This window comes from Artemia franciscana, chromosome 21 (genome assembly GCF_032884065.1).
Source record: "Artemia franciscana chromosome 21, ASM3288406v1, whole genome shotgun sequence".
In the NCBI taxonomy this organism is placed as follows: domain Eukaryota; kingdom Metazoa; phylum Arthropoda; class Branchiopoda; order Anostraca; family Artemiidae; genus Artemia; species Artemia franciscana.
In genome coordinates this window covers 12,102,353-12,130,258 of record NC_088883.1, presented here as the reverse complement: position 1 = coordinate 12,130,258, position 27,906 = coordinate 12,102,353, and the positions used below count along the sequence as shown (strand labels likewise).

Sequence of the window (27,906 nt, the reverse complement as noted above, 5' to 3'; positions counted from 1 at the left end):
AACAAGTAAAAAACTTTTATAATTCGTAGCTGACTAAAATAAAAAGTTATTATTGTCAATGTCCAAATAAATACCCATTTTTAAAAGAAATTCCAATTGATTTGAATTTTTTGTAAATATTATGTAAAAATCTTAAATAGATTAATTTCCTTATAATTTATTTCTATATATTAAGCCATTCTAGAAAAATGGATGTTTCATGCCATAGTTTTCTAAAGATGAACTGCACAGAAAGGATGTACAAAGAAGAGGTAAATATAGAAAGTTAAAATAGACAAGCAATGCAATATCTTATAACTTTTAAATAAATTGCAAGCTTTTCCTTATGAAAGTATTTTTTCCAACTTCCATCCTAATATAAAATCCCGAATTTTTCAGCACAGCCCCACTGCCCTTTAGTCGACTATAATAAACAAAAATTAAACAATGCACACTTACAGTGTCAATGCATTTTTCATTACAAGAGAAGAAAGAAACCATTTCTGTCTGATTGAACAGAGATAAGATGACCATACTATCAGCTGGTCATCACTTTAGTATGTGCAAAAATAAATAAAAAAAAACAAGTTTTTTCAACTGAAAGTAAGAAGAAACTGAAATTTTTCAACTGAAACCTCTTTTAAATAATGCTATAAAATCCTGTGCCTCCCTTCATGGAAATTCTCTTCCCTCTGGATAAAATCCTCCATGGAAAGATCGTACTACGTAACCTCCTCCCCTGAACCACTCCCCCCCAACGCGAAAAAGCCACCTAGGAAATATCTGTGCACTTCTCAATAGCCATTACTATATATAAACAGCGGCCAAAGTTTGTAACTTGCAGCTCCTCCCCTGGAGACTGTGGACGATTAAGTAGTCCTCAAAGACATAGTTATTCAGTTTTTCGACTATGCTGAACAGAATGGCTATTTCAAAATTTTGGTCCGATGGCTCTGGGAAAAAATGAGCGTGGTCACTTAGAAATGACACTGGAACTTTTAATTTCCTTTAGCCCTCTAGCGACATTCTAGGACCACTGCATCGATACGATCACTCCTGGAAAAAAAAAACCCAAATAAACACGCATCCGTGATCTGTCTTGTGGCAAAATATATAAAATTCCAAATTTTTGTAGGTAAGAGCTTGAAACTTCTACAGTAGGGTTCTGTGATACGCTGAATCTGGTGGTGTGATTTTTGCTAAGATTCTATGATATAGGGGGTGTTTCCCCCTATTTTTTAAAGTAAGGCTAATTTTCTCAGGCTCGTAACTTTTGATGGGTAAGACCAAACTTGATGAAACTTATATATTTAAAATCAGCATAAAAATACAATTCTTTTTTTGTAACTATTGGTATCAAAATTCCTGTCTTTTAGAATTTCGGTTACTATTGAGTCGGGTCGCCTCTTACTACGGATCATGACCAAAAACTGTTTAATTACAAAAAAAAAACACAAACTAAAACAAAAGACCCTAAGTTGAAACACTAAACAAAAACAAAAAGAATAGAGACTAAACCTGTTCTAAAATGCAATAAATTATAAAAGCGATAAAGTGGGATGCCAATCTGAGCAAAAAGAGACAAAACAAATTCTGAAACCGGGTAAGCCCAAAAAGATACAAGAAATCCAGCTAGTTACAACCGTAGTGTACACTCAATTGTCAAAGTCAAAAATAAAGCACAAGTTTCAAAAATTCCATAAGTAAAAATACCAAAAAAAGTTGTAATATTCTTAGAGCCAGGCTTTCTATTGTAGGTTACAAGTCCCGTGCTTATGACATGCAAGCTAATTCTGCTGACTGATATTTGTTGACGCAAAATAAATAGTTAAGGCACTTCAAACTTGTTGTTTTGTCGACTTCAGACCGGAATATGAACGTCGATAATGCAGCATTTTAATAGCTGTAACATCAAACAGTTCGTGGTAACAAACCGTAGTAAGGAGTGTCCCGGCTCAATAGTAGCCAAAACTCTGAAAAACCTAATTTTGATACAGATAGCTACATCAAAGAATCGCATTTTAATGCTTATTCAAATATAAAACTTTCATCAAGTTTAGTCTACAAGTATCTTTTACTAGTAAAAGGTTGTCAGACTCATTCGATCGAAAATATGAGGAAGCCATTTAGCCAAAAAAAAAATATCCAAATTTTGTTTTAATTATTCATATGCAGAGAGCCAAAATCAAAACATGCATTGATTCAAAAACGTTCAGAAACTAAATAAAAAAACAAGTTTTTTTTAACTGAAAGTAAGGAGCGACATTAAAACGTAAAACGAACAGAAATTTCTTCGTATATGAAAGGGGCTGCTTCCTTCTTAACGTCCTGCTCTTTAAGCTAAAGTTATTACTGTTTTAAAAAGTATTGTTGAGAGAAAGAGTTAAACTTTAGAGTCTATTCATTCGATTTATCTGATTCCCAAGAGTAGCATATAGGTTCTTAACAGCAAAAGAAAGTTTTTTAGTGTGGCTCGTTCTTGTTGGGAATGATTTAAAATATTTTTTTTCTTAGGTCCAAACAATCGGATGATCAAGCTATCAACGAAGTTTGGTGAGGGTTATGACCTCAAGGAAAATCAAAGTGCAAGCAGTACTTCTAGTGAACTGAGTTTCGATAAGCGATATCCATATGCAAAAAGTATTGAACTCATCAATCACCAGCTTAATGATGACAGTGATGCTGACATTGATACTGTCAATGAGACAACTGACTTTGATAGTTGTGACGATGTAATTGATGTAAAAGATAAGAAGAGTATGTATAATATTAAACAAAGGCTTATTCAAAAAGCCAAGGTTTCACCACACTTAGATTATAAAAACTTAAAGCAGAAAGCTATGGCATCCAGCATCAACACTTTGTCAACACAAAGTCCCAATGACAAAATTCAAAACAAACTGATCAGTGAGCAAATTGATACAAACAGCCCTGGTATAACCAAAAAGAACGAATGTGATGAGGGTAAAAAATCTTTGAATTTAGATCGCAAAACAAAGCAATGTGAGCGAAAATCGAGTGCAACGCAAACTGATATGCCCACTACTTTAAAAACACGTCCAAGGGTAGCTGCTGCAATTAGAAAAGTAGTGACAGAGGAAGAAATGCCAGAAAAGCCACAAAGACCACCCCCTCTTCCTCCAGTCGAAGATCCTGTAAAATCAAAAAATGAGCAGCTACGCACTTATCAATCACAAAGCTCATCTGGATATAGCTCACCTCAAGACAGTTACGAGAGAGTAACTGTAGATCCTGGAGAGAAGACAGTTTGTCACGTACAGGACGGTAAAAATATTACCGTAATTAGAATTGAGTCGGTGATGGATGCAGGCAGGAACTCAACTAGCCTGAAGATTGGGAGTTCTTCCAAGAAAAAAATGGAAAAGCCTGTTAGAAGAAGTCTGAAGGAGTATCAGAAGGAAGATATTAACCGGGTTGAGCCAACAGTACTTATAGAGCCAGACAAAAGGTCAAAGTCACGGCTGTCTATGACCGTAGATGGAGATCCTTCTTTTAATAGTAAAGTAAGGCCGGTTGGTCGTTCCGTTTCTTTCGGTAGCGAATCAAGGACTGAATGGATGCCACTTTCTGCCACCCTTTTAAGAGATGCACAGTCAAATAATATAAATAAGCAAAACACACCTCGTCAAACAACTAGAAAAAGTAATATCAAACGATCCTCTTCCTCTGTAACCCTTGGAAACACATACGGGCCCGGAATTCCACCTTATTTTCCATATCCCAACTTAAATTTATTCCGTCTGCAAAGTGCGTCAACCCAACCAAGACGACAAATATGGAATGCTAGAGAAAATAGAAAACAAAGAGAAGAATATGAAAGATTTAAACATGGTAATTATGTGATAAGTGACAATGAAGAAATAATAAACGAAAATACGACAGAGCTAGAAACAATAGGTGAAACAAGTTTAGAAGGATCTGAAGAATCGCATTATGAACTTCATCAGGATCATGAAAATGAGGAATGCGAAACAAGTAAAACTACAGAAAGAATCCTAAGCCAAAAGGCAGATTACATTAAAAGCCAAAACATATATCCTAATTCAAGCCAAAATTTGGGCGACAGTAGATATTTAAAGGAAGATGGAATGAATATAAATGCCCTTTTCGATGATGGAAACTTACCGTATTTGCCCCATTTAGGCTCAGTGGTGACTGAAGCAATGAATCCAAATGAAGCATTTGCCTATTTTGCTGAATTGGAGCTAATGGCTAGACATTTAAGAAATCAGCTTCTATGTCAGGTAGGTAATGATTGACAAAGTGAAAAAAAAATGAACATCAAGACATTGAGTTTGATTATTACAGGCACTGGCCTCCATAGAATTAAGATTTAGTTGTTCTGTGAAACCAAGAGATTTATCTTTCCGACTTAAGGTTTAGCTTCCTAAATATTTACTATAAGAAACTGAATCGTCGAATGTGAAGTTGAAAAAAGAGTATAAAAGGGTAAGTTAGGTAATGTTAGTTATCTTAATCCAATTAACCGAGGAACAAGCACGAATTAGCTTTACTACTCGGATCAGGAGTTTATTTCGGGGCAGAACTATATTCCAGGAAGAAAAGGGGCCAAAGTTATCACAATAAAAAGGAGAATTATCTAAAAATCTTAGCAAATCCCATGATAATTTTAAAATATGTGTTGTTTCAGAGAAGGAGAAAACCTTGCTCCGAATCCCACCTTTGTGTCCACGCCTGGTTTCGATGTTCTGTGATCTCCTTTTCTGGTGGCGAACGGTATTAATAAAAAAAAGAAGCTAATTCATTAGTCAAGTATGCCTGGTTTTATGTTCTCTTTTTCGTTCTGACTAATCTTACGTTTAAACAAAAGATTTACCTGAAGAAAGTCATAATTTTTTTTCCATCGACACTTTTACTCTTATAAATCAACTTACAAATTCTTTTGATCAATTTAAGACAAATCTTGGGTTATTTATCTTGTATAATTTTTGATTTTATACATATGTTGTCATTATATCTTAAACTTTCTTTTTGAATATCAAGCATGTCTCTTATAGTGCGTTTAAGTATCAAGCATCCCTAATCTAACTTATCGGCTCAACACTAGCTTTCCCGGATGTAAAGCATAAAAATAGCAATAAATAACTATGCGGCAACTTGTTATTAGGCAATATTAGGCAATATTACTAATGCGGCAATATTAGTCACGTGTATCTCACTATAAACATAGCTTTTTTACAAATCTCTTAAGGTGCACCAAATTTTACAGCTGCTGTTTTCCTTGTTCTCTGTATAAAATTTAATATATTCTTCCCGTTTGTGATAACATTGCGTTTTTACTACATTTATTCTAAACAATTCCGAAAAAGAAGTGTTCCAAAAAAAGTAAAGAGTCATATAAAAACTTAAGATGAGCAAAAACAGTACATTCAAGCATCAAACATCTCTAATCTGACTTATCCACTCAACACAAACTTTCCCGGATGTAATGTATAAAAAATAAAATAAATAATTATGCGGTAGATTGTTAACCAAAATGCTATGGACACATAGGCGAGCAACAATATTAGTCTTGTGTATCTCAGTATAAACATAGCTTTTTCGCAAATCCCTTAAGGTGCACCAAATTTTACAACTGCTATTTTTTCTTGTTCTCAGTGTATAATTTCATATATTCTTCCGTTTGTGATAATACTGCTCTTTTTCTACACTAATTTTATAATGACTTTGCCGTACAAGAAGTTTTCCAAAGAAAAGTAAAGAGCCATATAAAAATCTAAGATGAGTAAAAATAAAGTCCTATTTCAACTCGAACTCACAACAACCAGAAATTACTATCAAAAAGTAAATGAAAACAAAACCGAACTAGAACCGAAATTGATAATCACACGAGACATGTAGATAATAGATACTGATGCATAAATAAATCCCAAAACAAGTAAAAATCAAAATGAATACTCAAGTCAAACTTAAAACGAAATAAATTCATATAGACATAAGCTTGGCTATCCGCCCCCTTAACTATAAACCTTCTAAAGCATATTGGGTCATTTGGATTTTATTTAAAACTAAATGTATTTTAACAACGTGCTTTAATTTTCAGAGCATTGACGAAAACAAAAAAATAAATCACCATAATAATCAAGATGACTGGTAAGAACTAGTGAAAATAAACTTAATGTTTAGTATATAATAATATTAGTTCCAGGCAGAGCCGTTCAAGAGGGAAGGGCAACCAGGGCAGCTGTCCCGGGCGCGATGGATGAGGGGGGGGCTCCATGGCTGGGGGATATCCACTTTGATCAAATTTTCACTTTGATTTGTTTCTTTTTTGCTTAAATTTTAGTCGGGAGGTGGTTTAAATTAAAATGGAATAGTTGTGGGCATCAAGTCATGGCAAATTGTAGAAAAAGCCAAGACGGATAGTGTAACAGATAGTCAATTCTGGCATTAAACCCCCTTATTATGATTGTGTAAAAATGACTATAGTTAATTTGTTAATAGATATGTCTATCTATTATCCGTCTATGCGTCATTTCTAAGGGCAGTAGAACTACGGTAGATAGTCATTGAGCTAAGATAGTCATAAAACCTATCGTTTTCCAAGTTTTTGGTTCAATGGCACGTGTAAATGGCGGGAGTAAGTGTGCCTCTCTTATTGGACCAATACTTGTTTGTTATCTTTTAGCAAGGCACGCCTGCCTAAAGTCTCGAGCAGGTCAGGCAGGCTGTAATTAATTTTGCCCTGCGCACTACCAGCCCTAGGAATGGCTCTGGTTGCAGGGAATCTAAGCAATCTAAGGTTTAAGATCAACAATTATTCTTCAATATTATAATTGTAATAAAATGCTTAAAATATATTTGTTTTCAGTAAAGTACAAATGACGCAACAGGCTTTAAAAAAATTTAAAGTTTGGGGTCTCAGTCGCAAGTAGTCGAAATCACAGTCGCAAGTTTTCGCAGTCACAAAAAAGTCGCAGTCGCAAGAAGTCAAAATCACAAGCATTTACAGTTACAAGTTGTCACGGTCGCAAGTGGTCGAGTTGCACTTACAAGTAGTTGCAATTGCAGTCATACTTAGCCACAGTAAGAGTCACAAGTAGTTGCAGTCGCAGTCAGAAGTAGTCTTAGTCACAGTTGCAATTAGTAAAGCTCACAGTCGTAAGTAGTATTAGTTATAGTCATAGTCACAAGTAGTCGCAGCTGCAGTAGCAGCCGTAGTAGTAGTAGTTGTAGCAGGCCCGAAAGTTTCAAGTGGACCAAGCAACCCCTATGGACCAAACATTGCTGCCTTTCCCAATAATAAATCCACATGTCAACAATGGGTAAATTGCATAATTTACAACCCTTGCTATTGGGGTTCTGGAGGGCAGGGATGGATCTAGAACAAAATCTTGGGGGAGGTCCAATGTGACAAGGGTGCCAATGATCAAATTCCTAGGGAGGGGGGGGGGAGCAATGTGACGAAGGTGCCAATAATTGACCAAATTGACAGATTTATTCTAAAAAAAGAGTAAAAAAAAGAAAAAACAGGATAAGAGGGCGCCAGAAAAATGTAGGGGTGCCCGAGGTTCCCTCCGTCCCTCCCCCGAGTTCGGCCAGCTCTGGAGGGTAATGGCATTCTCAGAGACAGAGCACTTGTACCTTTTGACTATTTCGAGCAAAATGGCTGTCTCAACTTTTGATCAGTGATGAGAGGGGGGCAAGGGCTTAGAGCGGTAGAGGGGCTGGCTAGCCTCTGATCTCTTTGAATTGTAAAAAGGGCACTAGAACTTTGTATTTCACATTTAATGAGCCCCTTTCGAAGTTTCTACGACCACTTCTCTCATATAATGTGGCTCTGGGAAAAAAAAAAATAATACACTGAAGGCGTATGGATCTTTACTATAGGCAACACTAAAGCGTTGCCTCTGATATAAAGTCACTTAATCTCACTTATTCTGCATCTTCCAGGTTAACAGGTGTAGCATATGTGACAACTAATCTAAACCGTTTCAAGCTGCAATTCTTCTAACTTCTGACGTCATTTACGTTTTATAAATCGCCAGAGATGAAATTGGACTTGTCTGATCAGTAATATTGGGATGTTCAAACGCATTATTGCTTAATCATTAGAGTGATTCTTCTCTTCCTCATTTGTAGGAAGTTGGATATTTCTTTTTTTATTTTTTTTAATGGAGATGCAAAAAAGATTGCTTTTATAAAATCTAGGGTGCTAATTTTGTTTTCTATGGATTTTTTTAATAATAATTTTCAAGCAATTACAGATAATATATTTGCTGTCCTTAAATCCATGACATATATAAATTAATTTTGATTGTATCGTACAGATATAGTGTATCATTATTAATAGTGATGGTTGGGTGATGTGGAAAGTAACAACGGCCAGCTAGTCTATAAGTGAAATTCTTGGGATCATCATCTACATTTTTACAAGAAACCTTATTATAGTTAAAATTTGTCTATACTAACTGTGACTAAATTCATATTTGGGTAACTTTATTTTTGTCGATTTGTTTGGTTAATTTTGCCACACAAAACCAATCTGTAGTTTGGCTCATTGCCAAACTACATGTCAAAAGAGTTGTCCAAGCATGACAAAAGATTCCAATTGTATTCAATGAATATTCATGAAAACGATGCATTGTTTGGAGGAGCAGGGAAGAGCAGCTAATAAAAGCCTTTTCCCCCGCTGTTGACCTGTTTCTATATATTTAAAATCTAACTTTGGATGCAGGATTTTTTTTTCTTGTTAAAAACTTAGAGAAATTGTTAGGCATATGATTTTTTTTCTCGGATCTGTGAAAGTAACTCTTATTTGACTGTTTACATTATTATAAAAATTACTGATAGTAATAGGGGCAGAATTATTTACAGGGAAGAAAGTATTTAGAAACAAACTTTCAAGCTGGCTAGTAATAATATTTCGTGTTAGATCGCCTTTACTAATCATTATATTAAGTATTTGACTAAGTATTTTTGTGTTCAACACTGAACTGCTTATAATTTTTTTCTCTCTTTACCAACAGCAAGCACAGATGGCTAAAATATCAGCATATCAAGAACAAAATGCATTCCCATATCCAAAAACTCAGAAGGCACGAGAAAAAGAAGAGTCGCCATGTTAGAGAAAAACTTACGTTCCATTAAAAACAACATACAATCTTAATTGTTCATTTTGTTATATAGTATTATTAAATTATATCTACCGTCACACTTTCGAGTATAAGAATTATGTTTATTTTTAGAAGTGAAAAACTCAGAAATAAAGCTTTTTCAGGTAGACAGGAATATTCTTTTTGGATGATCATAAGATTTTGTCCACCCGGCCACTATTTTGATATTGTTTCATTTATGGCTTTGGCTTAATCAGCGGTGTCATGTATGAGAAAGGGATACACCCTACCTACTACCTTTTTTCCCATTTCCAACAAATCTGTAATAAAGGAGCAGTCAGGATTTTGTTTGGGGCGAGGGTGCAAAAACACCTTTAAAAACACATTAAAAGATTGTTTATATGATGCATAATGTTAGGTCTTCAGAAGTCAGACAAAATGTATGGGGGGGGGATTTAATCCCAGTAACCATACTCTAGATACTACCTTTAATTGCAATGCAAAGTGCCAAAACATAAGCTAATCAATATCAAGTTTGGACAAATAATGTCCATGAAATGAAGGAGGCTAAAAAAAAGCCGCATATAAGATCCAATCAGCTGTCCCCCTTCCCATGAATGTTTTTGGATGTTAACGCCTCTATTCTAATTTGGTTATGACACCTCTATGTTCATTTGGTTGCGAACAGTAATACCTAGAAGCCCACTGAGAAGGTTTTAGGAGCTGAAATCTATTTCTCCATATGATTCACATATCGCCAAATATTTCCCTAGCACAGGTTAGCTTTAACAGTCTATTTACTTTAAAAAAAAAAAAAAAAAAACAGCAAAAAGTACACAAGAAGATTGGTACTTTATTTGTATATTTACGTTATTGTTATTTCTTAAATTTATAAAAAAGAAAGTAAATATTACATAAAAAAGTGAAAGTTTATTTATGCTAGGACTAAACTTAATTCATAGCCCCTCTTGCCGCACCTAGAGCACGTTTCTGGGTACACCACTGAAATTTTTGATCTGACTACCCCTTCTGGTATATTTCGTAATGACAAAAAGAAATAAAGAACCCTTCCTCACCAAAATGATAAAATATCAACGTAATGTAAAAGTTCAAAAACAGGTAAGTGCAGGTTTCCTAAATGGTATTTAATTTTTAAAAGTTGAGGTTTAAGAATTTCCAGCCTATTGTTTATAAATGTTAGACCAATATTGCAATAGAACCATGTAAAATAAAATAGGTTATAAATTTTCACAAATGTGTGTATGTTCTGTTGGTTATATTTGCTAACTATGTCCAACACAATGATTTAAATGAGATCTGTAAGAATAAGAGCTTGCTTTGGGTCACTGAAATATTTGCAGCTGATAGGTCATGGACTTTTTTACATGTTTAAGTCAAGTTCTTAAAATCAAAAATTTCAATCGTAGTGACTTGGGTGCTCAAGCTAAGCCTCTTTGGTTCGTAACCCCTCTTCTGCAGAAAAAGGGTGGGAAACTGAGCATGTAAAGTAGGGTCTAGGCTTTAATTTACTCTGTCGGTAAGCGAAAAAAACTTAGCTCTCGCTAGGAGTACATTTATTCCTAAGTCATGGTCAGACAGCATTAGGTTTTGAATTTTATCTACCCCGTGTTCTTTTACTTGTCCAATGGGGAGCGTGTCCGAAATCTCAAGTATGCAGAATTAATTTCGCATCCATCTGGAATTCTTCGAAGAATTCTCAGTCCGAACTAGAATTTCATCTGTAATTATCGCAGGGTTATGACGTCAAAAACCCCACGAAAAAAATTCTACGAAATTGCGGCATTTATCTGAGGTTTTTCAGAAGAAACTAAAGAAAGATAGTGGCGATCCCTATCCAAAGCATAAGGAAGACCAGAGCATAAGGAAGAAAGATCTGTTTCCCGAGAGATTTCAAATTCCAAAAATATGTGACAAAAAAACTTCCAGTGTAAGTGGCTAAGAATATCTCAGTTAAAAAAAAAAAATTATTTGTGATCAGCAGCTTTTAGATGATTATTATTAAGGATGTAGATCTTCACCTTTCTCAGTGATCATAGAGCTTTAATTGTATGATAAGTGCTAAATACAATGATCATTGACTTCTTGTTCTGTTATTCTTGAAGCAAAAAAATTAAGCTGTTTTAAACAAAGAGAAAAGGCAAAATTTCTCATGCCCTGCTAAAGGATTATCTCTAAGCAGAGTAATAGCTGATCAGCAGTTTTTTGATAGTTGTTTAATAAAGTGATTGTTAATATTCTAGTTGAGTGACTTTCAGGGGTGGGTCTACAGGCTAAAGTATATCCTGGGAAGGAATTCTAGAGTACCCACCTCCACTCCTTCTCCCTCTAGAGAGCCCTGAAATTCGCCTATCTGACAGGTTTGACGAGTTTAACAGGTTTGTCAAAATTGAAATTTTGACAAAACAACATTTTACCTTAAGTTTTAGTTACCAGTTGCTTTTTCTCTGCCTTTAGTTCTGAAAATACAATTCCTGTTATGAGTAGAATTCTGAGCCATATCAATGTTTTTTTTTCAAAGTTTAGGAAATGTATTGGCATATCTTTGAAACCTTATAAATTTAGATTGAGCAAAGTTGTGAAGCTGAAAACAATTTTGTTGTACTTCATTCAACAGAAGATCTATTTTGCAAGATTTCAATTTTATAACACATATTTTGAAGGTTGGGGCCCTCTAGAGGGAGAAGGAGTAGAGGTAGGTACTTCAAAGTACCTTCCAAGGACATACTTTAGCCTGTAGATACATCCCTGAAAGTTTCATTTTCCTAACATAACCCCTTTCTGAGATAGCAAGAAGTCAATCAACTAGAATTTTACCAAATGATTTTCTTTCAAATAAAATTGATCTACCCTAAATAGGGTGATAATCCTGTCTTCAAGCAATCATCACATTAAAGCTGCAAACCCATTGTTAACATCACAATGCAAATAAGCTGAAATAGCAGCATAATTGACTAAGTATCAGTGCAGTATTAGCATTTTAACCATGGTCTAGCTCCTTTAGAATTATGTTTGAGTAACCTGATGTGAGCTACCTCTTCTAATCAGGACAGGGCTTTAAACTAATTTCCCTGGGATGAAAAATATGGTAGCTTTTCCTTTAACTACATATATTTAACTATATTGTGTATCAGACACAAATTTATTTTTAAGCTTTTTGATCTAAAGGATTTTTTTTTTAAAACTTGGTCAACTATCAGAGACAGCACCATACCCATTCTTGAAATTATACTAGACAAATCTGATAAACTCTAGTAGGATCCAATTTGGTGATATTTTGTTATGTACATTTATTCCATCTTTCATTTAAATTTGATACTCTTTTCACTAACTTCAGCAAATCAACAAAAAATTCTACTTTTTGTGTATAGAACCCCCTCCTCTTTCCCTATTTGACCTAAGGTCAATGAAAAAAACTTTAAAAGCCTTAGCCTTTTTGACCTAGGGTCATAGTCTCAGAATCTCAATCAAACAGATGGATGGACAAATAGATATTGCAATGTCTGTGTTATCTATAGTTAAGACATTTGATCCCAGAAAAAATTTAACAAATTTTATCATTCTCACATCAAATTTAGCATGCTGATGGACCTGATATTTGCCTTGTAGTGTCCTTTTTCAAATAATATTTATCAAAAATTAAAAAGTCGTTTATTTTTGCTGTTTAAGATAATTATGATTTTACAGAATGTTATATTTGAGTGTGGGTGTGTGCTAGGATTAACAATGCTTATGACAGCAAAGGTCCTTCCATTTGTGGCACCACAGAGTATTAAATCCCTGACCCTAAACTCCTGAGTCAACTGTCATATTTGACATATGTGAAAAAATGTATTTAATTTTTTTTGGCTCCTAAAGGTGTAGTTGAAAATAGTCAGAGCTTTGGGGTGTGAATCCCCTTATTTGTACTGTTGGAAGGAGGCTAGTACTGTTCTTGCAATTTTCATAGTTTCTTGTTAATCTTATAATCTCAATTTTTGCAATTTTCTTGTTTCTTTACCACTTCAATGGTATTCAATGAACCTGTTCTTGTTCTTTGTAATATGCCTTTACTGTATTTGGGATATATCTGTAGGCTTCTCTTTGATACTCTACAATAGCATCCTTATTTAGATCAGGTTGCATGTAGCTTTTTCTAAATGTTGTCAAGTCTCTTAAGTCACTTATACCTGATGCTTTCCCTACTGTTTTTAGTTGGTAAAAAAAAATCCAAAGAAAGTTCCCATTGAAAAGAGCCCAAAAGTGAGATTGAATTTATCAAAGCTTGGAGGTTTGCCCCTTCAGTCTGTTGAAAGAAAACAGATTCATAATTGAAGCTTTGTTCATTTCAATCTTAAGAGTGACCTACATTTGTGACAATTCATTAAATGATTGTCAAGGGATACTTTTATTTATTTATTTGTCTTGTTTGAATTCTAAATGATTGTTTTTTAATCTTAAAATTTATATACATTCCTTACAAATTAATTAGTTGCACCACAGTTCCATTTGCAAGTTTTGACCTACTTTGTAACCCTTGGTCTCAAAATTGCATATAAATTTATTGAAGCTAGGGAACATAGAACTCCTGTCTGTTTGAAGAAAATGGATGGATGTAAGTTGGTTTGATTACACTAAAGTCCTAGGGCCATTACAATTAAACAAAACAATAAAGATTAACTATAAAATACTTGACATTACATAAGTATAACAGTCACAAAGAAAAACCATTCACAAAATTTTACTTTTGTGCTCAGTTGCAAACCTGAGCAATTGCCTAAATTTTCAAACCTTTCAAAACATTCACCAGTCATCTCTCATGACCCACACTCTTGTCTATACATCAACGATTCATTGAAAAGGAACAACTACCCTACTGACATTTCTTCATTTGTACTTATGTTTAATAAGTTTAAAAGAAAGCTTATATGGCTAAGTCAGAAGCCCAGTAAAGGACCAGGTGGTCCTTTAGCCAGGAAGTGCAATAGGAATCTAGGGGCCAGCCATCCTGTGCTTTTGCATGCCCTTCCTGCTTACTGTCCCCACATTTCTTTAGGTAACCTTTTAAAGTTGGGCCAATTCTAGCTGAGCTAACAGAGTCACATCACTGATCCCTGTCCCAAACCAAATAAACTGGTAATGGCAGGAAATAAACCTGTGCCCTTTGGACAAAGGATTCTCAAGCTAGAGAGCCAGCCACTTAGAAAGGAACACAAATGTGACCACAGAACAACAATTGTTTGAAAAAAGAAAATATTAAAAAAAACTCAAGTCATAGTTGCTGCCCATAAACAATAGGCATTTTATTTAGACATATTAAATTTAAGACAGGTATCAACAAAACTCCATCAGGAATTGTATTTACTTAAGATACAATAAGCAATATGAAAGCTTAGTTTTGATATATTCTAGTCTTGAAATAAAACAAAATAAGAAAAACTATATGTTCTATTTGTTTTCCACAATCTCATTTGAGACTGCAATATGCCTATGGTGCACTTATAATCTCTCTAAAATGCTTTAAACAGAAGGAATTGTAAAGACAATTGTTCTGATCAGCAAGAAAAATATTAACATAATTCTCTAAACTTGAATTTTTTTAAGACAACTTTTTAGCAAAGCAAATGCAAAACAAAAGAATTCAGCTAAAAGGTGGTAAAATATAGGACAAATCTAATTGGTCTAAATAATCAAGGCCTATAAACACAACTGCCTTCTAATCTCAATTCTTTGTGTTTCTGACTCTTAGCAGCAGCTTTGTAATGGAAAATCTCAGTTCTATTAGCCTACTAGATATGGTCTAGATGGTTCTGGAGACATTTACATTTTATTTTCTCTAGAGATATATTTAGTGCATAAGTGGATATGCACTATGTTACAAATCTAATGATCACCCAATTTGCATGAACACTAGATTTAAAAGGCCAGAGAAAATTCGATCCTTGAATCTAGTGATGACCTTTGATCTTGACTGCCATCATAAAAAAGTCATGGGCCTTACTTATGGTAAAATTCTAGTTAATTTACTTCTTGCTATCTCAGAAAGGGTTTAGGTTAGGAAAATGAAACTTACAGGGATGAATCTATAGACTAAAGTATGTCCTGGGAAGGTATTTTGAAGCAACTACCTCCACTCCTCCCTCTAAAGGGCCCTGACCTTTAAAAATATGTGTGTTATAAAAGTGAAACCTTGCAAAATAGATCTTCTGCTTAATTGAAGCACAACAAAATTGTTTTCAGCTTCATAACTTTGCTCAATTCCATTTTATAAGGTTTTGAAGATATGCAAATACATTTCCTAAATCTTGAAAAAAAACATTGATGTGGCCCAAATTCTACTCAAATAACAGGAATTGCATTTTCAGAACTAAAGGCAGAGAAAAAGCAACTAGTAACTGAAAATTAAGGTAAAATGTTGTTTTGTCAAAATTTCAATAGGTATAGACCTGACATGTAGGCAAATTTTAGAGCCCTCTAGGGGGAGAAGGAGTGGAGGTGGATACTTTAAAATACCTTCCCAGGACATACTTTAGCCTGTAGACCTGTCCCTGAGAGTTTCATTTTCTTAACCTAAACCCTTTCTGAGATAGCAAGAAGTCAATTAACTAGAATTTTACCCTTTTACTTATTGTTAGGCATAGGCCTACCAAAGACTATAGTAAATGCTAGATATACCCAGTTTCTGACCAAAGCTATCCAAAATCAAAGTCTTGACAATTGTGCATGCATTATCTGTAAGAGAAAAAATTGCTCCTCCATCAGGTAGAGCAAAAGAATGGGTAAAATTCTAGTTAATTGACTTCTTGCTATCTCGGAAAGGGTTTAGGTTAGGAAAATGAAACTTTCAGGGATGAATCTACATACTAAAGTTTGTCCCGGGAAGGTATTTTGAAGCTACTACCTCCACTCCTTCTCCCTCTAGAGGGCCCTGACCTTTAAAAATATGTGTGTTATAAAAGTGAAATCTTGCAAAATAGATCTTCTGCTTAATTGAAGTACAACAAAATTGTTTTCAGCTTCATAACTTTGCTCAATTCCATTTTATAAGGTTTTAAAGATATGTAAATACATTTCCTCAATTTTGAAAAAAAACATTGATATGGCTCAAAATTTTAGACAAATAACAGGAATTGCGTTTTCAGAACTAAAGGCAGAGAAAAAGCAACTAGTAACTGAAAATTAAAGTAAATGTTGTTTTGTCAAAATTTCAATAGGTATAGACCTGTCATGTAGGCAAATTTCAGGGCCCTCTAGAGAGAGAAGGAGTGGAGTGGGTACTTTAAATTACCTTCCCGGGACATACTTTGGCCTGTAGACCCATCCCTGAAAGTTTCATTTTCCTAACCTAAACTCTTTTCGAGATAGCAAGAAGTCAATTAACTAGAATTTTACCAAAGAATGTCCAGTACTTTAATTTGCAGTAGTAGCAAAGTGATTAGTAGCTACATGGAAGCTGTTTTCAATCTGATGGTTGATTTCTGTTTCTTCCCTACTACTGAGTTGCTGTTGAGTAGGGATTCGAGCTTCAAAGAACAAATGACAAAAACAGCTTTCGGACTGAGCATTCAGAATTAACCCTGCATCTGGATGCAGCATTCTTTGTGAAATAAGATTTTGGACACGGTCGGGATTTCCACTTATCGGGGTTTAACCCCTAAAAGATAACAACACATACTTATCTGAGTTGCGTTCGAATCGACACGAAAAAGTCAACTTAAAAGTTGACTTTTTTCTCTGCTGCCGTTTTATTTAGTAAAAAGTTGACCTAGAAAGTCAACACAGAATTGCGAATCGAACGCTTCAATGGCAAAAAATTTAGAAATATGAAATCGTTTAGTCTAAAGAAAAGACAAGGAAATTGTTAATAGGCCTAGTGGAAATAATCTTAGCTTTTCAGTGACCTGTAAGTAATCTTATGCATATTCCTTAGGATTTAAAGGGTTTTTGGTGTTCTAGGCCTATCTTGCATAGGCTAAGCTTAATAAGGAATGAGAAGAAAATTTTTATGTTGTTAAAAACGTTGATTCTCAGGAAGGCAGCTGTCACATTGGTGAGTTATTCTAATATTACCAAATCTAACAGGCCTAGTTTCTAAACCAACCTATAATTTTTAGTTGAAAAAACTAAAAATTATGGTTGGTTTGTAACTTTATATTAGCCTATAGGTTAGTTAAAAACTAAAAATTATTGGCTTCTTTTCCCAGTAAAATTGGTGCAAACAGTATTACTGGCTTTCAAATAATGTGAATATACCACTCCATGCCCTTTTTTTATCCTCTTTACAAATATAATAATTGCTTCTACCACAAATTCAGATTTAAGCACTTTTTGACCTCTTAAAAATGACCTATATGTGGGGTTATTACAAATCTGTAATAGCTTAGAAACAAATTTGGGCTATATATTTGTACATCAGGGGGTGGGGGTAAAGCATAGCATATATTAAATACGTAAACTAACCATTGGTGTATTTTTTTTATGTTTGTGCTGTTGCACTGGTGATTTCTCTTCTCATTAAAATTCAATGTGCACAAACACATAAAAAAATACAGCAAAGATTAGTTTACTTATTTAATATATGCTATGCTTTACCCCCACCCCCCCTGATGTGCAAATATATAGCCCAAATTTGGTTCTAATCTATTACAGATTTTTATACCCCATATTTAGGTCATTTTTAAGAGGCCAAAAAATGTTTAAATCTGAATTTGCAGTAAAAGCAATTATTATATATGTAAACAGCATTAAAACAGGCATCAAGTGGTATATTCACTTTATATGAAAGCCAGTAATACTGTTTGCACCAATTTTACCCTTTTCCCTAGTTATATAGTCTGTATTCATTGAGATTGTTGTTTAACTGGATTTTTAACATAAAGTAGGGGCAAAATTTTACTTTGGCTACTTTTGACTATCTTTGAAAGAGGTTAGGTTAGGAAAATGAAACTTTCAAGGATGTGTCTGCAGGCTGAAGTATGTCCCAGGAAAATATTTTGAAGTACCTACCTCCATTTCTTTTCCCTCTAAATGGTCCTGAAATTTTGGGTTATCAGTTTCTTTTTCTCTGGCTTTAGTTGTGAAAAGACAATTCCTGTTGATTTGCCATACTGTTGTTGCCATAACACTGGGTTTTCTAAATTTAGAAATAATCTTTTATGCCACCTCACTATAGGTTAAATATTTGGCAGATATTATTTATTCTCCATGAATTTTTTTTTATTGGATTTCATATGATGTCAGTTGCTTTCTGTTAAACATACATTTATTTTTAAAAATCAAGCTTCTTTTGAGAAAAAATTTGAATTATTTTTCTCTGAAAAATATCACTGAAATATAAAGTGATATAAAATATGATAAATATATGAGTGATATAAATATCACTGAAATTTTCTCTGAAATATCACTGAAAGGGGATAGGTTAGGAAAATGAAACTTTAAGGAATGGGTCTACAGGCTAAAGTATGTCCTGGGAAGGAATTTCAAAGTACATATCTCTACTCATTCTTGCTCTAGAGGGCCCTGACCCTTGATGACCTTCAAAAATAGGCTATCTGTGTTATAAAAGTGAAACCTTACAAAATAAATCTTCTGCTGAAATGAAGTAAAACAAAGTTGTTCTCAGCTTAACAACTTTGCTCAATCCCAATTTATAGGTTTTAAAGATATGAAAAAACATTTCCTAAATTTTGAAAAAAAAAAATGTTGATATGGCTCAGAATTCTACTCAAATAAAAGGAATTGAATTTTCAGAACTAAAGGCAAAGAAAAAGCAAATGGTACCTGAAAATTAAGGTAAAATGTTGTTTTGTCAAAATTTCAATAGGTACAGACCTGTCATGGAGTCAAATTTTAGGGCTCTCTAGAGGGAGAAGAAGTGGAGGTGGGTACTTTAAAATACCTTCCCAGGATATACTTTGGCCTATAGACCCATCCCTGAAAGTTTCATTTTCCTAACCTAACTTCTTTCTGAGATAGCAAGAAGTAACTCAACTAGAATTTTACCTTTTATCTGTCTGGTAAAAAAACATCCTTCAAATTTTAGATATGCTCTAATTATACAGGAGCAAAAAAAAATGCTTTTTAAAATTGCCATTATGAGGTAAGATATTAGCTAAAATGCCTGTATAAAGCAAACTAGCCTACCCAGGGAGCCAAAACACTTGAATTTGCTTACTGCTTCTTCAACAGTGGCAAAAGGTCTGACAATGAGTAAAGTATGGAATTTAAGTCAGAAACGCCTTTTATGCTTTTTCTATTCTCACCAAAATAAAACACAAATCCCATGTTGACTTGCACAAAAACCTCAAGATAAGTTGTAGTAATTGGTCCTTTAGCCTGATGTAGCTGCTATTTGCTGCTATGAGTGCATAGTTTATAATGGGAGCTTAAAATTGTCTTGGCAAGCTGCATGGTTGAGTATACAACCCTCTAGGCTATACTCTCTTTCTTTATGTGCATATTATTGTTTAAAAATGATCAAGCTTCACATTAATCTCCTTTCATGACCTATAGTTGAAATTTGCTAGGGAAGTATTTATTCCACTAAAAACTCACCACCTATTTTTGAACTTCAATTATACAGCCCTGTTTTTTTTTTACCCCCCTTAAGCCTGTATCCAGTTTCTGATAGCCATTTAAATTTCATTTTGTCTGTTGCTCATTTCTTGTCAATATTACTGAGGGGTCACAGATAAGCACTAGAGTCCTCATTGATAAATAATATGTGCTTGTATATATATAGCTTGTTGCTACTTATTTTTCTCTGGGAATACAATGTTTGATGTGGCATAAACCAAAGAAAGGACCTGTAGGCCTAGAGAAAAATATGTTAAGAAAACCGATTTTTATAATTGCACAATAATTATAGCTTACATAATTTTACATGCAGTCCTGCTCTACTTTACCCCCAACCCTCCTAATATAGAAATATATAGCTGAAGTTACATGTTACCTGTTGATTCTGCCAATCTATCCCTCAACCTTTAACTCCCTGTTAATTGAAGCAATTGCAACAAAGCAACAATGGCAGGAAAGGTAACAGGTGACAGAATACATTGGAACTACATAATTTTGGCTATATATTTGCACATTAGGCAGGTTGGAGGTAAATTATAGTATAGAGATGCATGCTTTTCCCTTTGGTATGTAGGCTAAGAAGAAGATCACTTGTACCTGATGCTGTCCCTGTTGTTTTTAGTTGGATTGGAAACATCCAAAGAAAGTTTCCTTTTAAAGGAAAGGTGAGATTGCCCAAAAGTGAGATTGAATTTGTCAAAGCTTGGAGGTTTGCCCCTTCAGTCTGTTTAAAGGAAAATGGATTCATAATTGAAGCTTTGTTCATTTGAATCTTAAGGGTGACCAATATTTGTGACAATTCATTAAATGGTTGTAAAGGGATACTTTTGTTTATTCATTAGTCTTCTTTGTTTTCTAACAGTTTTTTTTTTTTTAATCTTTAAATTGATATCCATTTCTTACAAATTTTTATTGATACCAGAGGTCCATTTGCAAGTTTTCACCTACTTTGTAATCCCTGGTCTCACAATTACATTTAAATTTACTGAAGCTAGGACACACAGAACTCCTATCTATTTAAAGAAAATCAATGGATATAAGTAGGTTTTATTGTATTTAAGCCCTAGGGCCATGGCAATTAAAAACAAAATAAAGGAGATTAACTTTATAATACTTGACATTAAATAAGCATAATAGTCACAAAGAAAAACAAATAACAAAATTATACTTCTGTGTTCAGTTGCCAACCTGAGCAACTGTCATAAATTTTTAAATCTTGCAGAACATTCACCCCCATTACATTCACAAGCTATCTCTCATGACCCACAAAATTGTCCATACATCCACATTTCAGGGAAATGGAAGGACCATCACACTGGTATTCTTCATTTCTACTTATATTTAATGGGTTTGAAAGAAAGTTTCTATGGCTAAGTCAGTAGGCCAGTAAAGGACCTGGTGGTCCTTTAGCCAGGTAGTGCAATAGGAAGCTAAGGACCAGCCAGCCTATGCTCTTGCATGCCCTTCCTCCTTACTGTCCCTAGATTTCCATCTGTACTCATTTAAAGTTTGGCCAATTCTAGCTGAGGTTAGTCATATCACCAACCCCTATCCAAAACCAAATAAACTGGCAATGCCAGGAATTAAACCTATACACCTTGGACAAAGCGTTCCAACCCAAAGCGCCTACCACTTAGCAAGGAACACAAATTTGACTAGAGAACAATAATTATTTGAAAAAAAAAAATAGAAAATTGAAAAAAACTGCTATAGTTGCCCCACTACTGTCCTATAAATGCTATAGGCCCATTTTATTTAGACAAATCAATTTAAGACAGGTATCAACAAAACTCCATCAGGGATTGTATTTGCTTAAAATACAATCAAGCTATGTGAATGCTCAGCTTTGTGATATTCTAGTCTTGAAATAATAAAAAAAAGAGAAAATTTATATTTTCTATTTATTTTTCACCAACTCATTTGAGCAAAATCATTTGTGCCCATGGTTGGCTTAGAACCTCTCTAAATGCTCTGAAACAGCAGGAATTAAAAAAAATTATACTAATCAGCATTAAACTATCCCTTAAATTTGAACATGTGTATTTAATTTGAAAATGATGCTACTGCTAGTCAGGTTACTGTGCCGTTCCCACTGGCTCTACTGCAGTTAAAAATGGGCAGTTACCATGCAGTAACTGCAGTTACTGAAAAACCATCAGCTGGAACACACCCATAAGCAATTATATCTGTATATTATATCAATTATATATCTTATATTATTATATTATATATATATACATAAGCAATTATATCAATTATATCTGTAAAGAACATACAAAAAGGCATCAAGTAGTATATTCACTTTATTTTTAAGTCAAAATATGAAAAAAACAAAAAATTTACTCCAGACCTGCCTAATTTGCTAATATATAGCCCAAATTATATATTTTAAATGTATTTTGCCACCTTTTAGCCTACTTATTTTTCCAGTTCTTGTTTTGCCACAGTTGCTTCAATTATCAGGTACTATGGTTGAGGTATACATTGGCAGAATCAATAGGAAATATGCAATTTCAGCCTTAGATTTCCATATTAGGAGTAAAGCAGAGCTGCATACTTCTCTAGTGCTTAAGTATGACCCCTTAGCAATATTGACAAGAAATGAGTAACAGAAAAAATGCAATTTGGACTAGATGGCAATCAGGAACTGGATACAGGCTAAAGGGGGCCAAAAACAGGGCTGTATAATTGGAGTTCAAAGAACTCCAATTATACAGTGATTTTAAAAAATCACTGTATATAAGTGATTTTTAGTGAACTAAATGCTTCCCTTGCTAATTTAGGACTTTAAATTGATTAGCCTACTGGAAAATACCTATCCTATGCAATTGAAATATTTTACCTTTTCAGAGCATTAAGACAATCCATCACAATAAAAAAAAAATATCCAAGGCATCTTGAATGGAATGACTAAAAGAAGACAAATGAAAATCACAATTTGCAATCTAACAATTAAACTTCTGGCCACACAAATTGTATTAGGATACCCAGCTCTGAAATAATTGCTCAAGTAGCTTTGCAGTAACTTTAACTAATATTGCAATAACTTTATAAGTCTTTTCTTAACCATTTTATTATCTACCTATCCCCCCACCCAGTAAAAAAAAAAAAACCCACCCACCCACACAAGAAAAAAGCCAGTTTTAACTAGGGTAATAACATAGTTTTTAAGTCTATTTTAGTGCAACCTACCCAACAACAAAAATCTGGCTCAATAACTCACCATACTGGTACACAAAAGTGGTGCCTTCATCCTGGATCCATCTGAACACATACTCCATGATTACCTATAATTGAAACTTTTGCCCTCTTTCCCAGTTAACTTGAGACGAACGTACAAAATGTAAAAGTTGTTAAAAGTCAACTTTTCATTAACTTTCAGTCAACTTTTACAAATCGAACGCTAAAAGTTAACTCGGAATCACAAATAAAACGTCAGAATGCTGGTTTCAGTCAACTTGGAATGCGATTCGAACGCAACTCTGGCCAAATGTCACTTGAAACAGCACGAATAACTACGAGAATAACAACATTTTTCACATGTAAAATAGCCTATATTATTGCTTTAATGCTATGTGAAGTTCTGACAAGGAAGAGGCTGGGGCTTCAGGCCTGTTTCTAATTTTACAGGCAAATACACCTTCAGCAATTATTTCAGAGCTGGGTAGCCTAATACAGTTTGTGTGGCCAGAAGTTTAATTGTAAGATTGCAAATTGTGGTTGTCATTTGCCTTTTTTAGTCATTCCATTCAAGATGCTTTGGATATTTTTTATTGTGATAAATTGTCTTAATGCTCTGAAAAGGGAAAAATATTTCAGTTGCATAGGATAGGAAAACTTCAGTAGGCTAATCAATTTAGAGTCCTAAATTAGCCAGGGAAGTGTTTTTTTCACTAAAAAATTACCACCTTCTTTGAATTCCAATTATATAGCCCTGATTGTGGACCCCTTGAGCCAGTATCCAGGTCCTGATTATCATTTACACTAAATTTCACTTTTTCTGTTACTCATTTCTTGTCAATATTACTAAGAGGTCATAGTTAAGCACTAGAGAAGTCATTGTTAAATAACATGTGCTTATGTATATATAGGTTTTTGCTGCTTACTCTTCTCTGGTTATATAATGCTTGATGTGGTATAAGCCAAGAGAAGGACCTGTAGACCTATAGAAGAAAACCTGTTAAAAAAAGATGATTCTTTGTAATTTACATAATAATTATAGCTAACACATTCTACATGCAGTGCTGCTCTACTTTAGCCCCAACCCTCCTAATATGGAAATCTATAGCTGAAATTACATATTTTCTATTGATTCTGCCAATCTATCCCTCAGCCCTAGTACCTGTTAATTAAAAAAACAATTGTGGCAAAACAAGAACTGGAAAAAACAAGTAAAAGGTGGCAGAAAACATTGGAAATATATAATTTGGGCTAGATATTTGCAAATTAGGCATGTTAGGGGTTAATTTTTTGTTGTTCATATTTTGACTTACAAATAAAGTGAATATACCACTTGATGCCCTTTTTGTATGCTCTTTATAAATATAATAATTGCTTATATTGCTAGTTCAAGTTTAAGCACTTTCTGACCTTACTTAACCTAACAAATTTTGGCAGTGAAAAACATACATTATTTTGTCATAAATGACCAAAAACACATGCTTTAATTGAAGATTTGGCATCAAAGAAGAAGATTAATTATTGTATATTGTATAATTTATTAATCCAACTTAATTGTGGAAAATCAGTGCTCATAGATTATACAACATTTAAAAAATGGATTAATAATGAAACAGTAAGTTTGAGACCAACGTTTTAAGATTTTTAAACCCAAAAACTATTTGGTAGGTTTTGGTCATTTTCAAGAGCTCAAAAACTTGCAATTGAAGCACTTATTATCTTTTTAAAGAATATAAAAAAGGCATCAAGGGGTATGCTCACTTTATTTGTAAATCAAAAATATGAACAACAAAAAATTTGCCAATTATTAGTATAGCTGCATGATTTTCCCCTGGGTGTGTAGGCTAAGTGGAAGGTCACTTATACCTGATCCTGTCCCTAATGTTTTTACTTGGTTGAAAAAAATCCAAAGAAAGTTCCCATTCAAAAGGAAAGAGACCAAAAGTGAGATTGAATTTGTCATAGCTTGGAGGTTTGCCCCTTCAGTCTGTTTAAAGAAAACAGATTCATAATTGAAGCTTTGTTCATTTCAATCTTAGGGATGGTCTACATTTGTTACACTTCATTAAATGGTTGTAAAGGGCTAATTTTATTTATTTGTCTTGTTTGTTTTCTACATGACTTTTTGAATCTTTAAATTGATATACATTTCTTACAAATTAATTAGTCATACCACAGTTCTATTTGCAAGTTTTGACCTACTTTGTAACCCTGGTCTCAAAATTGCATATAAATTTATTGAAGCTAGGAAACACAGAACTCCTCTCTGTTTAAAAGAAAATTGATGGACATAAGTAGGTTTTAATACACTAAAGTCCTAGGGCCATGGCAATTAAAACAAAACAAAGTAGATTAACTTTAAAATGCTTGACACCACAGAAATATAACATTCACAAACAAAAACCATTCACAAAATTTTACTTTTGTGCTCAGTTGCCAACCTGAGCAATTGCCCTAAATGTTTAAACCTTGGAAAACATTCACCAGCCACCTCTTATGACCTACACTCTTGTCTGTACCTCAACAATTCATTGAAAAGGAAGGATCACCCTACTGGCATTTCTTCCATTGTACTTATGTTTAATGGGTTTAAAGAAAGCTTCTATGGCTAAATCAGAAGCCCAGTAAAGGACCAGGTGGTCCTTTAGCCAGGAAGTGCAATAGGAAGCTAGGGGCCAGTCATCCTATGCTTTTGCATGCCCTTCCTGCATACTAACCCCAGATTTCTCTAGGTAACCTGTTAAGTTTGGGCCAATTCTAGCTGAACTTACAGAGTCACATCATTGACCTCTGTCCCAAACCAAATAAACTGCTAATGCCAGGAATTAAACCTGTGCCCTTTGGATAAAGGATTCTCAACCTAGAGTGCCAGCCACTTAGGAAGGAACACAAATGTCACCAGAGAACAAAAATTATTTGGAAAAAGAAAATATTGAAAAAAAAAACAACTCAAGTCATAGTTGCTCCCATTTTTCATTGCTGTCCCACAAACAATATGTATTTTATTTAGAAGAGCCACTAAGATGGTGAGTGGACTGCATGAGCTCCCTTACCCTACAAGGTCATGCAAGCTGAACCTCCCAACTCTGGTTTATAGAAGAAGACAGGGTAATGCCATTCTGGTTCATAAGCTTATTAATTCAAAGGCAGTTCCTGATCCTCTTCCTCTGGCATCTCAGGACTCTTGTACAAGGGGACATAACTTGAAGTTATCCAGGCATTTCTCCTCAAAGCAGCAACGCGCCAGTTTTCTTACCAACCATGTTGCCAACCTCTGGAACAAATTACTGCGAAATTATATGTTCTATTTGTTTTCCACCAGCCCATTTGAGAAAAATCATTTGTGACAACAATATACCTATGGTTGGCTCAGAAACTCTCTAAATGCTTTAAACAGTAGGAATTTTAAAAACAATTATACTGATCAGCAAGAAGAATATTAACATAACTCTCTAAACTTGGCAAATTTTAAGACAATTTTTAGCAAAGCAAATGCAAAACTTTAATGGTGTCCTATGTCATCTAAAATAAAAAAAAATTAAAATGTGTCAGATGTATTTTGATATAAAGCCTCAAAGACTTTTAGTTGAATCTATGCAATGAAGGGCCAGGTATTGCTTTACATTTTATACAACATGTAAAAAGAAAAACAGTTCAAATTTTTTCCACAAAAGAAGAAGCTTGATGTACAAAAATAAATGTATTTTTAACAGAAAGCAACTGACATCAATGAAATCAAAAAAACAAAATTCATGGAGAATAAATAATATAACCCATATATTTAACCTATAATGAGGTGGCATAAAAGATTATTTCTAAAATTAGAAGAAAAACTAGTGTTATGGCTTAAAGTCCTGCTCAATCAACAGGAATTGTCTTTTTGGAACTAAGGCCAGAGAACAAGAAACTGATAACCAAAAACTAAGGCACCAACAATTTTCAGGACCCTCTAGAGGGAAAAGAAGTAGAAGTAGGTACTTCAAAATACCTTCCTGGGACATACTTTAGCCTGTTGACACATCCCTGAAAGTTTCATTCTCCTAGCCTAACCTTTTTCAATGATATCCAAAAGTAGCTAAAATAAAATTTTACCCCTACTTTACCTTAAAAATCCAGTTTAAATAGCAATCTCAACAAATATAGACTATATAAAAGGCTGTAGGTATTACCTTAAATTACCTTAAATCGCATTTGCCAGCGAGATAAGGTGGTAGATCCTCCTGTAGTTCTCGCTGGTGGTGAGTGATGTAATTATGTTGGCTTAGCTTCCCAGTTCAGCCTCCACTCGGCCCTCTCCCAGTCCCTGTTGACTCCAGCCTTGAAGGAGTGGGGTGTCTCAGCTTGGATGGTAGACTCGGATAGGCTATTCCAGAGGGGGACCACCCGAATGGAAAAGAAACCACGTCGTTCCCTTCTCCGACATCCAGGCAGGTGAAGCTTAAGACTGTGACCTCTTGAATTGTTAGCCAAAGAGGGGGTGAAGATCTGGTTCAGGTGACCGGATTTGAAAATTTTGCGTGCCATGATCACATCTCCTCTATATCTTCGATAGGTGAGGGTTGGAAGTCTCAAAGATCCTAGGCGATCCTGGTAAGGGACATTATTTAAGCCACGGACCAGATTTGGTATTGGCCTAATTATTCCAAATTTTTTTCAACTATTGAATAAATCACCAATGTGATAGCTGTATTCCTAAGAACCAACCTTTTTAATAACCAATAAACTTTTCTTCTGACTCCTTATGAAGCTTAGCCTATGCAAGACAGGCCTAGAACACCAAAAACCCTTTAGACCCTAAGGAATATGCATAAGATTACTTACAGGTCACTGAAAAGCTAAGATCATTTCCACTATTTACAGTTTCCTTGTCTTTTCTCTAGACTTAACGATTTCACATGTTTATCCATTTAAAAAGATAAGTAAATTGACGTCACTTGCCCTCAAAAATCTTTTTTTTCCGGGGTTAGAAAATGCAAGCCCACGGACAAGTAATCCTGAGCGTTCGAATCCGAGTAACCGAGTGACGTTCTGTGCGTCTCATAAAACGCTTGGATTAGTCAGGATAAGTAATCGGACA

General features: G+C 34.4%; 1 protein-coding gene and 1 long non-coding RNA gene across 4 annotated transcripts in view; one reads left to right on the top strand and one right to left on the bottom strand.

The window, feature by feature from the left end:
• LOC136040824 (uncharacterized) overlaps nt 1-9,179 on the top strand; it is a 64,980-nt gene extending 55,801 nt beyond the window's left edge. For both annotated transcript variants that reach the window (XM_065725159.1, XM_065725158.1), the window contains exons 7-8: nt 2,494-4,244; nt 8,991-9,179. In XM_065725159.1, the coding sequence (XP_065581231.1) occupies nt 2,494-4,244; nt 8,991-9,089 (1,850 nt within the window). In that variant the 3' untranslated portion in view covers nt 9,090-9,179. The remainder of the gene's footprint in view (nt 1-2,493; nt 4,245-8,990) is intronic.
• Nucleotides 3-27,773, bottom strand: LOC136040825 (uncharacterized). 2 transcript variants are annotated; one of them, XR_010620897.1, is made up of 2 exons: nt 27,651-27,773; nt 3-1,035 (listed from the first exon to the last, which is right to left on the bottom strand). It is a non-coding gene; the product is annotated as an uncharacterized LOC136040825 (long non-coding RNA). The 2 variants fall into 2 exon arrangements; XR_010620896.1 differs by lacking the exon at nt 27,651-27,773 and adding an exon at nt 16,467-16,669.
• Nucleotides 27,774-27,906: the final 133 nt, after the last annotated feature.